At 48.2% G+C, this 11,393-nt stretch overlaps 1 protein-coding gene across 1 annotated transcript in view; it reads right to left on the bottom strand.

Moving 5' to 3' along the window:
* Positions 1-11,393, bottom strand: part of kcnh4b (potassium voltage-gated channel, subfamily H (eag-related), member 4b) — a 40,824-nt gene that overhangs the window by 17,234 nt on the left and 12,197 nt on the right. Inside the window, exons 3-5 of the mRNA XM_056577719.1 lie at positions 9,966-10,097; positions 8,641-8,777; positions 1,630-1,870 (exon numbers count right to left, since the gene is read on the bottom strand). Coding sequence (XP_056433694.1) covers positions 1,630-1,870; positions 8,641-8,777; positions 9,966-10,097 — 510 coding nt within the window. The remainder of the gene's footprint in view (positions 1-1,629; positions 1,871-8,640; positions 8,778-9,965; positions 10,098-11,393) is intronic.

Here is an 11,393-nt window from a genome sequence, read left to right as displayed (position 1 = left end):
GGGGGAAATATGCTGGTGGGTGGGGGCGTGGGAGGTTGTCAGTTTGTGTCATGTGATAGAGGATAGAATTCAAAGTCCCAGCCAAAGGCCAGGTTATCAGGCTACATCATCCTACACAATGCATACCATCGCTGTACGCCAGCACCCCTAGCTGGAAGGCTAGAAGGCTCTGACCAAGTCAAGTTTGTATCCTACATTCTCCAAGGACGTCCCAGAGAGCCTGGAGAACAGTCTGAGGGCGGCAACTGCTAGAAGGACCCAGAAGGATGCTTATCCCTGCTCAGTATTGTATACAAGAGGCGTCTTCCAATGTGGATGGATACATGTACTACGTACCATTTACATATTCCTAGTGCCACTGGCACTATATATACATTTATATCAATTATATTTAACTAGAGTATGTCCTTGTATATTCATATGTCAACAGTATATTATTATTGCAAATTTGATCAAACAAATCTTGTATCTGTGGCTTTCACAGGCCTATAATTAGCCCACCCAAGAGTTCAATTCAGGCTGAATGAAATAATTGGATGGCCTTCCTGTCTCACTACCGACCTACCAGGCTGCCATGGACACACTAAACCTGTACCCTTATTGCGAATGAGCAGAGTCTTCCTCAAGGCTATGTAGAGCTATTGCTGAAGCTAGCAAGCTTGTCATTTGGGGGAGTGGCTTTGGGGGGAGGCCTTAAGGGAACGGATTTTTCCTTTGTCATACTTACAAAATCTGGTTTACTCCGGCTGATTTCAAATTGCCTACCCTAGCTTTTAAGTAAGCAGAGGGTAAACATATTCAAAAACGATAAACGGATTGTATTACAGTTATTAGAATGTGCCAACATAAACGGCCGGTAAATTTCAAAAACATTTACCCAAAAAAAATGTATATTTCAAATACATCCCCTACAGCAAGACAGCTGATACCCCTCATGTTTTTATTTATTCAACAGTCACTCGTGCTGAACAATGCCCAGCGCTGTGTTCAGAGCAGGACCTAGCTAAGCTTGTCCTTGACACAAAAGGTCTGCAGGCGTACAGAAATAACAGCCTGTGACTACATCCGCTTAGCGCTCGTCTCCACTTTAAACCGGGAGGGTAAGAGGGACACGGGGACATTTATATTTCATGTGGTTTTACAACTTAGTCCCACGGTACTCTACCAATAGGAAGATTGAGAAAATAAAGCAATTTCGCTCGGGACTGCCATCATCAGCTTCTTGAAACTGCTTTTTTACTTTTTTTTTCACCTCGTTGGGAACTGATGCAAGTTATTAAAATCCCATTATCAAATGACATAACACTGGGAGAGCAATATCCGGTATATATCAGGAAACTGGAGACACATGCCAGGTGTAAATGATAAGCGTTGTATGTATTTTGGTAATTCATTTCCGATCGCCTAAAAAAAACGTATTTTAACAGCAGATGTAGGCCCAATCCCATTTCTACCCCTTACCCCTTCCCCTTACCCCTTCAAAACAAGGGGGAGGGGTAAGGGGTAAAAATGGGATTGGGCCTTAAAGGGGGTCAGTGATACATTGACCTCCACCTCGTCAAAACTCACTTCTCCGGGACCGGAACCAAACAAAAGGAACGGTTTATTCAAACTTAATATTGATTTCACCTAGGATGAAGAGCATCTCCACGGCGATGTCGCTGACGATGGTGGAGCGGGCCGAAGAGTCCACCTCGTCGTAGGGCGTGAAGCTGACGTTGTAGGGCACGGTGACGGCCACGTAGAAGGTGGCCAGCAGGATGAGCCAGTCCCACAGGGCCTTGGACACGCTGTAGTGCAGCAGGATCAGACGCGACTTCTGCACCGAGGCCACCTTGTACTCGGGCAGGGAGGGCTTCTCAAACATGTTCTGGAGTAGGGGGAGGGAGGGGGGGGGGACAGAGAGGAGGGGGGAGGGAGGGGGGGGGGGGGGCAGAGAGGAGGGGGGGAGGGGGGGGACAGAGAAGAGGGGGGAGGGGGGGGGGGACAGAGAGGAGGAGGGAGGGAGGGAGGGAGGGAGGGAGTGAGAAGGGGGCAGGAGAAGAGAGGTGTAAGGGAGAGAGTGAGAGAGAAGGGGAGGAGATAGGGGGAAAGGGAGGGGGAGAGAAGGGAGATGGGAGGGAGGGAGAGAGAAGAGGGGTGTAAGGGAGAGAGGGAGAGAGAAGGGGGGAGAGAGGGGGAGAGAGGGAGAGAAAGGGGGAGAGAGGGGGAGAAGGCAGGAGGGAGAGAGAAGGGGGGTGGAAAGAAGAGAGGGAGAGAGAAGGGGGAGAGGAGAGAGGGAGAGAGAAGAGGGGTGGAAGGGAGAGATGGAGAGAGAGGGGGGGAGAAAGGGGGGAGAGAGGGAGGGAGAGAGAAGAGGGGTGGAAGGGAGAAAGTGACAAAGAAGGGGGGAAAGAGGGTGAGAGCGAGAGAGGGAGATAAAGAGAGAGAATCTATTTATGAAGTGTATTCAGAAACGTCCATCAGTCCCTATGTTTTCTTGTCCTTTCTGCTACTTACAGAGAGCCGCAGAGAGGAGGGAGTAATATTTGTTGATGAGGCCATTTGCATTTTTGGATAATAGGATATGTAAGGACGGACAAGCACACACACACACACACACACACACACACACACACACACACACACACACACACACACACACACACACACACACACACACACACACACACACACACACACACACACACACACACGCGCACGCGTGTGACCTGTCACAAACGCAATAGACGAGAGGGCCGATGGCCAGATGTTCAGATGCATTTGAAAAGCTGCTGAACTGAATTATAATTCAATGGATATTGCAGGGCTCAAATCTGCCAGCGTAAACACGCTGTGAATGTCAAGTGGCGCTTAGATGAGTTTGCCCAATGCTAATATCCCGCGACAAAGGACGGTGCAGGTTAAATACACATGGTGAGGAATCATGCCTCCACAAATGACCGGCATTCAATTAAATGTCGCGCGGAGGACGATGGAGAAAGTTAGCGGCAGCCACAGACGACACACTTTCAAGACGAGGTCGGGCGTGACCAGACACCGTCAAACATCATCACACCTTCGTCCACCGGACCCCTACCCTGACCGTGACCAACCAGGGGACCAATGAGGCAGCTCGTTGGTCACAGCCACGTGGTCACGTGCTGCCAAAGATATGCTGATGACCTCCTGTTCTGCGAGGGTCCGCCTCCCCGAAAAGGTCAAAGGTCAGGCCTATAGTGAATGAGGCGATAAGATGTTACCGCTATGAGCAACATTGGTTGAGTTGTAAAAAGGCAAACTTTTTTATGTTATGTATAGATTTTACAACCGTTGATGTTTTTTAAAAAGGCCTCCATTATCAAGTCACAATCGAGGCCTTCATTTTCTGCACCACATCGGATTAGTTCATCTTTCTTGGACTTCTTTTCTCCAATCTCATATTATTAGAGAGACACTAAAAAGGCTTTTACAATATCTGTTTATTAGCGATGTTCCGTCCAAAAATGATGAAGGTAGGAATTAAAATCGAGAACACGGAGATCCCATTCCGTCTAATGCCCTAACAAGATGAAGGCCACTTCACATCATCGTCATCCTCCAGAGCCTGGGGGCATCTGCAGGTCGAACACCAGGGCCTTGCTCGAGAACGAGGTGAACGGCGTCAAGCTAGAAACCACATCAAAAGACCTGGGTTTACATGGTATCACAATGACTGCATGTTATACGCTATTTCATCATGCCATTAGGCCAACCACTGATATAAGATGCTGACCACTGTGACCACTCTGCCCCCATTGTAACCACTCTACCCCCATGGTAAATACTCTGCCCTCATGGTAGCACTCTGCCCTCATCCTCCACCAATGTGTTAGGATGCTACTACTGTGCCACCATTCAAGGAAAGTTCCGTGTTTTTGCGTTTGTTTTGTGAGTATCACGCAACGACCTTAAAACCCCCATGTGTGTTTATCATCAGCATTTATTTCCGCAGTAATGCTGCGTTTCGGGGGAGACAGCAAAAGCTTGGTTATGTCACGTCTATTACATCACAGACGTCACACTACCAACCCCACCTTTGACCTTCCCCCCAGGCGCTCCTCACAGTCCCTGTCAGGGATTGGAAGGAAACAAATGTGTCAGAACATGTGACGCGACCACAGCTGATCTTTCTGCGTCATTAGCCCGAGCGTTAGTCCCCAAAGTCTTCGCTTCCAACTACATCCCCCAGCATGCTTTGAGCTGTGCTCCAGCTGTGAAGGCTTGTCCTTGATGTGAGTGAGGAGACACATGGCCGCCCCACATGACCTCAACCACACTTACTAACACTAGCACAGACCCTATTGTGCTATTTCTAAAAATATTACTGCAATACCACAGACCATGCCTTCAAAGGAAGAATACTCAATCAGTTACTATTTAATCTGAACTATATTGACAAAACTATCCAAAAGTCGCTGGGAGAAAATAATCGAGTATAGTTGAAGTGACAACATATTATACATCCATGCGTATGCTGACACAAACATTCCAGTTTCTATTTGTGAAAACAGCTAACTGCAGTGAATCATTGTCGTTAATCATTTATAGCATCCAACTGTCAACTTGACCGTTGACAGCTGACCACTTGGGTTTTGCCCATCTAATTTCTGATTGGCTGGCTGGGAAAAAGCAACAGTGACGACAGCAGGGCTATTCTGAAAGGTTCAGAGATCTTCAGCCTGAAGCGCGCCCTTCTGTTCCTCCGTGACTCCGTATCTGTGCTGCAGCCCCTTAGTGTGAGCGTGGATCTGGAAGAGAAGGGCTCTGTAAACCGGGCTTTGTGGAAAGCATGCACCTTCTCTTTCAGCCTGCAAATAGACCTTCTATTCAGAGAGCCAAAGATCAGCAGTGGAGGAGTAAAGGCCCGCTGCCAGGGACCTGCTGCTGGCCAGGGGCTGGGGGGGAGACAGGGAGAGCGAGGTAACATGAGAGTTACATACTGACAGGTCGAGAGAGAGAGAGAGAGAGAGAGAGAGAGAGAGAGAGAGAGAGAGAGAGAGAGAGAGAGAGAGAGAGATTAAAAGGAAGTCAGACAGCTACACTGAGAGAGAGATGAAGAGAAAAATAATTGAAAGAATGGAACGGAAAGAATAGTCAATGACGGAGCCTTCTGGCATTGAAAATAATGGAGGGTTTGAGTGATGGACGTACAGTAGGTGATGGAGGAGAGGGGGGAGAACGGGAAAACGTGCCTCGCTTCATATCCACAGAAAGACGAAGCATCACGAGCTGGAGAGGAGGAGAATGAAAGAGAGGAATTAGAGGGAGATCGAGAAAGGATGGAGGAGAGAAAGAGAGAAGTCAGGAGGTGTTAAGGTGGAGCGGATGATGGCGGTGGGAATGACAGATGGAAGAAGCGAGGGAGATGGAACAACAGCAGGAGAGCGAGCGGATCAGGGGAGAGAGAGAAAGGCCAACACTCAGAAGAGAGGATGAGAGGAGAGGAGAGGAGGAGAGGAGAGGAGGGAGGAGAAGAGGAGAGGAGGAAGGAGGAGAGGAGTGGAGAGATGGATGGAGGGAGAAGAAGAGAGGGGAGGCAGAAAGGAGGGTTGATACCTAACCTGCCTTATCAGAATATTCCCTCGAGAGCCAAAAATCCATTATTGCAAGACACACACACACACACACACACACACACACACACACACACACACACACACACACACACACACACACACACACACACACAGTGACAGCCTCTCCGCCATCATGACTGGTGTAGGGAGGTCTTCCCTGCTCCAGGGGCCCCGGGCCCCTCAGGCCCACCAGAGGCCTCCTGAACCGCCGTCACTCTGGCCCCCTGTCTACTGCAGCTGTCCGTTCATGGCCGGGCAGCCTGTTTCAGTAGAGCTCTGTACACAGGCCTTCTGCAGAATGAATGCTACTGTACAGCAGTTTTATTCAGTTTTATTTCCCCGTGATGCATCGGTTTCCCCATAGATCTTGTCTAAACATATCAATCTCTAAGCCTAGAGATTGTCCATCCATCTACCAGTCGGTCTGGCTGTCTGTTTCTCTGTCTGTTTCTTTGTCTGTCTCTCTGCACCCTCACAGTTTATATTCCTGAGGACAATAACACTGACAGAACACTTCAAGAATTAAACATTACAGTTATTAACATTATTCTGTGTGCCTGCCGGACCGCACCACTAACTTTCTAGAACGGGGCAACTTTAACACTTTAACTAAAAGGTTACAATAGTTAAGCATTCATTGACATAAGTCAATGCAGTAAAAAGCATTAACAAACAATTAAAGGTTGCATCAGCGATGTTGGGTGACGTCACTTCTGTTGGTCTTTGAGGCAAGAGCCCAAACAAACAGAGCCAGCTCGCCCCTCCCTTCTGTGGTTCGTGCACATAGTAAAAAGGATCATGAACTCAGCGCAGAACCCCACAACACCCACCCCTCATCGGTGAATGGTTGGAGTTCTATTTATTTTGGTTTGAGTGGTTGGTAGTACCATTTGTTTTTTTGTACGTTCTCCTAGCATAGGCTGCCTACAGAGACTTTCTTTTGGACGGCCTGCTTATGGGGCGGGCAGCAGATGAATTTGATCATTTATGTTTTGGCCTAGAATCGCTGATACAACCATTGACTAACAGTTAATAAATAGCTAATTAATTGTTTGGTTACATTATTTGATTAAGGTTAACCCTAACCCTATTAAATAATCAATACATTAGTTAACGTGAACACCATCACTAAACGCTAACTAGAGATAAAGTTATCTTGTTAATTAACCGTTATTTAATTGTTTGCTAAGGCTTTATGCTCTATTAACTATTGTTTATTAATGGTGATTTATGTACCCTTCTTGTAAAGTGTTACCACAAAATAAACCAGGAAAATGCCAAATATGGCATCCGAAAATCTGTCCACATACTAGGCCAATAATAAAGGGCTCAATGAGATTGGTTTGGGCATTTGCAACCGTTTGGCTGGGAGCCTCTCGGTTCTTTCCGACTTTCAGAAACAAGCATCCATGCTTCAAGTTTCCAGCCAGGCACTCTGGGAAAGGCAACCCCCTCTATCTTATTGCACACCCCTATTGAAATGCTAACATGCTAATATGCAAATTGATGGCTTAAACAGCCAGGTGTGTGTATAGCCAAGTCCCCTGACTTGTTAGCATAGCGGGGGTGTGGTGAGGGGGGATGAGGGGATGATCTCATCGCGGTAATTGCCAGCAGTTTCAGCTCAAATCAGAACAATGGTGGTGGGTAAACTGTGAAAGAACGAATCTACGATGTGTGCGACATGATGGCACTCAGGCAGACGTTGTGACCTCGGCCAATCAGACGCTCTGGTTCTGTGGGTGAAGAGAGTGAAAGTGAGGGTTTCCAAGGACAACGGTAACACAAACACTTTCAAAGAGTAGTGCCGGAAAATGTGGAGCAAGGGGGAGGTCTAAACTGGTTTTGGGTCAGGTCGGTTCTGAGGTCGACCCTTTGACCCTAAAGCTAAATGATCTCCTCGGGTGGAGGTTTATGATCGACGCTTCACATTCTCAGCCATTTTAAGTCAATAGCTCGGCGTCATGAGCAGTCAGGGCCTGTGTTTGAACCACCCTTCCACCCACTGAACATCCCTGAACAACAACGTGGGCGCTTTCAGTCAGGTGTCTACAAATAGTGGTTTGTTTAAACATGCGCCCGGGCATGGGGCAGGCTGCTTCTGGGTTGCACTGTGTGTGTTTTCTGGGGATAAACGTCTACCTTTAGGAGGCAGCTGTCAGCGACGCAGGAGGAAGGAGAACATGTACATGTACGGTGGCTCTCCGGGGACAGGCGGCTCACTGTGTCTTCCTGTCCGACTCCAGTTGTGTGTGAACACCAGGACAGTTCAGGAGCAGTGGTCGTTCAGAGGAGATTATTCCCCCTCTTTCGGAACAGAACCCTGATGACAAACTGAAGTAAAATATGAATGCCCTCGCTGTGGTCCCCTCATGCACTAAGAAAGAGAAATGTAGACACTACTTGAATCCTTATCTTTTTAATTTTTTAAGCCCCTGGAGTCGTGTCAGAATGCCATTTCCAGAAATGTCAAAATCAACCTTTTGGTGACATCACACAATAAAGTGTCCAATCAGATGCCCCATCGAGAGCCCCGTCCCTTACTTGTCACAAACCAATCGCCGATTGGTGAAACTCTGGTGAAAATCCCCTTGGGAAAGCAATCATAGCTTGGCCTCATCAAGTCAGCATTCTAGCCAAAGTGGTTGGAGAGGAGGGGTATGTAGGGTTTGGGAAAGCAATACATGATGGGCGTATGTCCTCATAGGTACTCATAGTGGCCGGGGTGCAATGCATCATGGGAATATGTCCTCACTGCTGGTACTCAACACCGTTCTGATCGGAGCGATGGGCAGGGTTGAGGGGGGGAATGAGGTGTTTGGCAAGCAAAGCATGACAGGAGTACATCCTCATATGTACTCATGTTGGACGGGTAGCAGTGCATCATGGGAATACACGCTGATAACTGCTACTCATCAGCCCCGGGCGATGAGTAGCTACGGGCAAAGTGGTGGGTTGGCAGGAGGGGGACAGGGAGTTCGGGTTGCTGAGGCGGTTGAGGAAAGCAAAGCCTCACAGGTAGTGCGTCCCTTCGTCTACTCACGTTGGCGAGGTTGACGTCGGCGCGACTGCGGCGGGAGAAGTGGCTGGTGAGGTGGTGGAGCACGGTGTGCCCCCGCTTACGCGCCTCGCTGAAGTGGGAGCTGCTCTTCCGGCTCCGCCTCGTGCTGTCCTCCGACACTGGGGATGTCATCGCCGCCGAGCGTCCCCGGCAACCGGAGTGAGAGCGGGAGGCCAAGGAGCAGAGGTAAATGGAGGGACTTTGCGTCATAAACCAAAAGGATCGTTAATTAATGACTAAAACTCCATTGTAGTTCACCTGGTGGGTTTAAACTGAATCGAAGCAATGTCATTCTGGCCAGTCACTCTGGTCTTTATATGGATGTTATTTTTTTGCATATAGGTTTATTTATACATATAAATTATATTTTACAGTACATTTTATTTCAGATTCCTAAAGTCAGGGTCTGACTATAGAAAATACTGTAGCACTGTCATCTCTCAATCCGATGGAAACAGTATATGTAGTTTAGGATGAGGGGTTTCAACACCTTTAGTCTCCAGCAGCTAAAAAGATGCCCGAGGATTCTTAAGGCTAGCAGTGCGTTGCCAAGGGCAACCCACTGGAATTGCAACTAATGACATTGAGGGAAACTGGTGTATTTGTGGAGGGAACTTTGTGACAACTTCATAAATCACAGTTGAACTCTTTTGGCTTATACGATACCTTCCCTCAGCTAAGATTTGCACAGTAGAGAAACATAAAAATCGAATGTAGGTTATTCTACATCCCTTAAACATAACTAAGAGGCTTGAACATCACACCGTTGCCCCTACTCTTGAAATATCAACAAAAACAAAAATGAACTGGTTCATGGACCCTTTTCACAGAGGCGTGCGTCATCATAGGAAAATCACGTCTCAGCTTCCCCCTATAGGCTCGTCAAGCCCATAAGGCGACATAGAACTACTGTGATCTCGGATAACACTAATTGTTAATACTGATTTGATGTACCAGGAATGGGCAGTAGACTTACCTCCACCAGAGGAGTCTACCACCCTAGCCCCGGTTGGATAGAAGCAGCGGACCCATAGTCAGTGTTTGCGCTCCCATCCCCCAGCAGACAGCCGGGGAACAGACCCAGCGGCAGACCGGTTCCGCTCCGCCGCTACCATCTAAATCTAAATCACATTTGCCCATGCAGAGGAGCGGATCTGGCTCTCGGCGGCCAATCAGAGGCCCGCGTTTCAACCCGGCCGCCAGGTAGAACGTGACAGTGACAAACTGGAGCGCTTGGAGCGCGGGAGAGGCCGCGCCGCGCCGTCGTGAATCACTCCCCGAGGTTGGGAGAGGAGGGAGAGGTTCACCTTCTTTCCTGCTGCTGTGGTGGGCCTTCCCGTAGGTGTCGTTGATGTCCTTGAAGGAGAAGAGAAACAGCACCATCTCCCCCTTCTCGTTCTTGATGGGCACGATGTCCAGCAGGCACCAGAAGGCCGTGCCTGCAGGAGAGACCAGCCGGAGAGACCAGCAGGGTAACAACCATCATTTTCCAATAACATTTGAGATCTTTTGAAAAGGTGTTTCAGGTAAGATCTGATAGTAGCGAGGCGCAAATAGCGATACATTTTGAAACGTAATCAGACTATACCAAATGTCCCCCCATCCCTACCTCCGCGAGTGAGAAGTGTTGCGTTCACAACCTGTGGTGGAAAGGCAAGATGGATTACCCCAACCAATCAAGGAAGAGCTTGGTCAGGATTGACATGGGGGTGGTCTGAAGTCGGAGTTACCTCATGCTCAAGCTATTTTCAATCCTTAATAGCTGATGGATAGCTTGGCTATTTCAAACAGATTACATAGCTCTTAAAAAATCCTACAGCACCTTTAATAGCTGTTATTAAAGGGTAGCTCGCTTGAAATGCCGTCACCATCCGTCAGTGAGTGAAAGGCTCTCTGTCGATTTTTAACGCTCCTGATTATTTTCTCACCGAGTTTCTGACCGTCTCTGATGAGATGGTTTCAGGGAATCTAATCAGAAATGGGCAGATCTCGCCTGTCAATCATATCCGCACAGCCACTTTAATCATTGTCCACCACAGGGGGTTGAAGGACTCTTCTCAACGGTTGTGAAACCTACGGAGAGAGGGGGCGGAGAGGGAGGGGGAGGGAAGATGTTTCTTTCCAAAATCTTCAACTCTTTTCTGCGCTCTCTCTTTGCAATTTTCAAATCATACCGACAGCAGCTTTACTGGAGAAAAACAACACAACAAATACACATGCATTAACATTACAGCACACTCTAAGCTGTATCTACAGTCACTGCTTTCAAAGTCCATAAACTCTTGCCAATTAGAGACTTTTCTCCTGGAAATGTACGCCTCTCTAGACCAGCATTTCATCAAGTATGGTCTGGGACTCACAATGGACCGGGTCCCACAATGGGCCGCAAGGCCCATTGTGGGTCCCGGTCCATTGTGAGTTGTGAATCAACCTTGGATCTTTATTGAAGTATAAATCTTAACATTGAGCCTTTCAACCAGATCCTTTGCAGTAGACTCCCAGGGTCGTTTTCGGCAGATCCTAATTTCCCAGCGGCAGCTGGAGGTGGGCCGCAGCCTGACAATGAACACAGGTGTCAAAAGGATCACCGTTTGGTTTTCTGTTTTCTGTTTGGTTGGGTCCAAACAGACCAACTGAATTTACTGTAGACCAGCGGTTCTCAAAGTGTGGGGCACGCCCCACTGGTGGGGAATAGAGACGTGACAGGTGGGGGGCGACAAACGGGAGGAAATTTC

This window comes from Gadus chalcogrammus, chromosome 18 (assembly GCF_026213295.1).
Source record: "Gadus chalcogrammus isolate NIFS_2021 chromosome 18, NIFS_Gcha_1.0, whole genome shotgun sequence".
Classification (NCBI taxonomy): domain Eukaryota; kingdom Metazoa; phylum Chordata; class Actinopteri; order Gadiformes; family Gadidae; genus Gadus; species Gadus chalcogrammus.
Note: the sequence above shows the minus strand (reverse complement) of the source record. Positions and strands in the feature narration are given on the sequence as shown.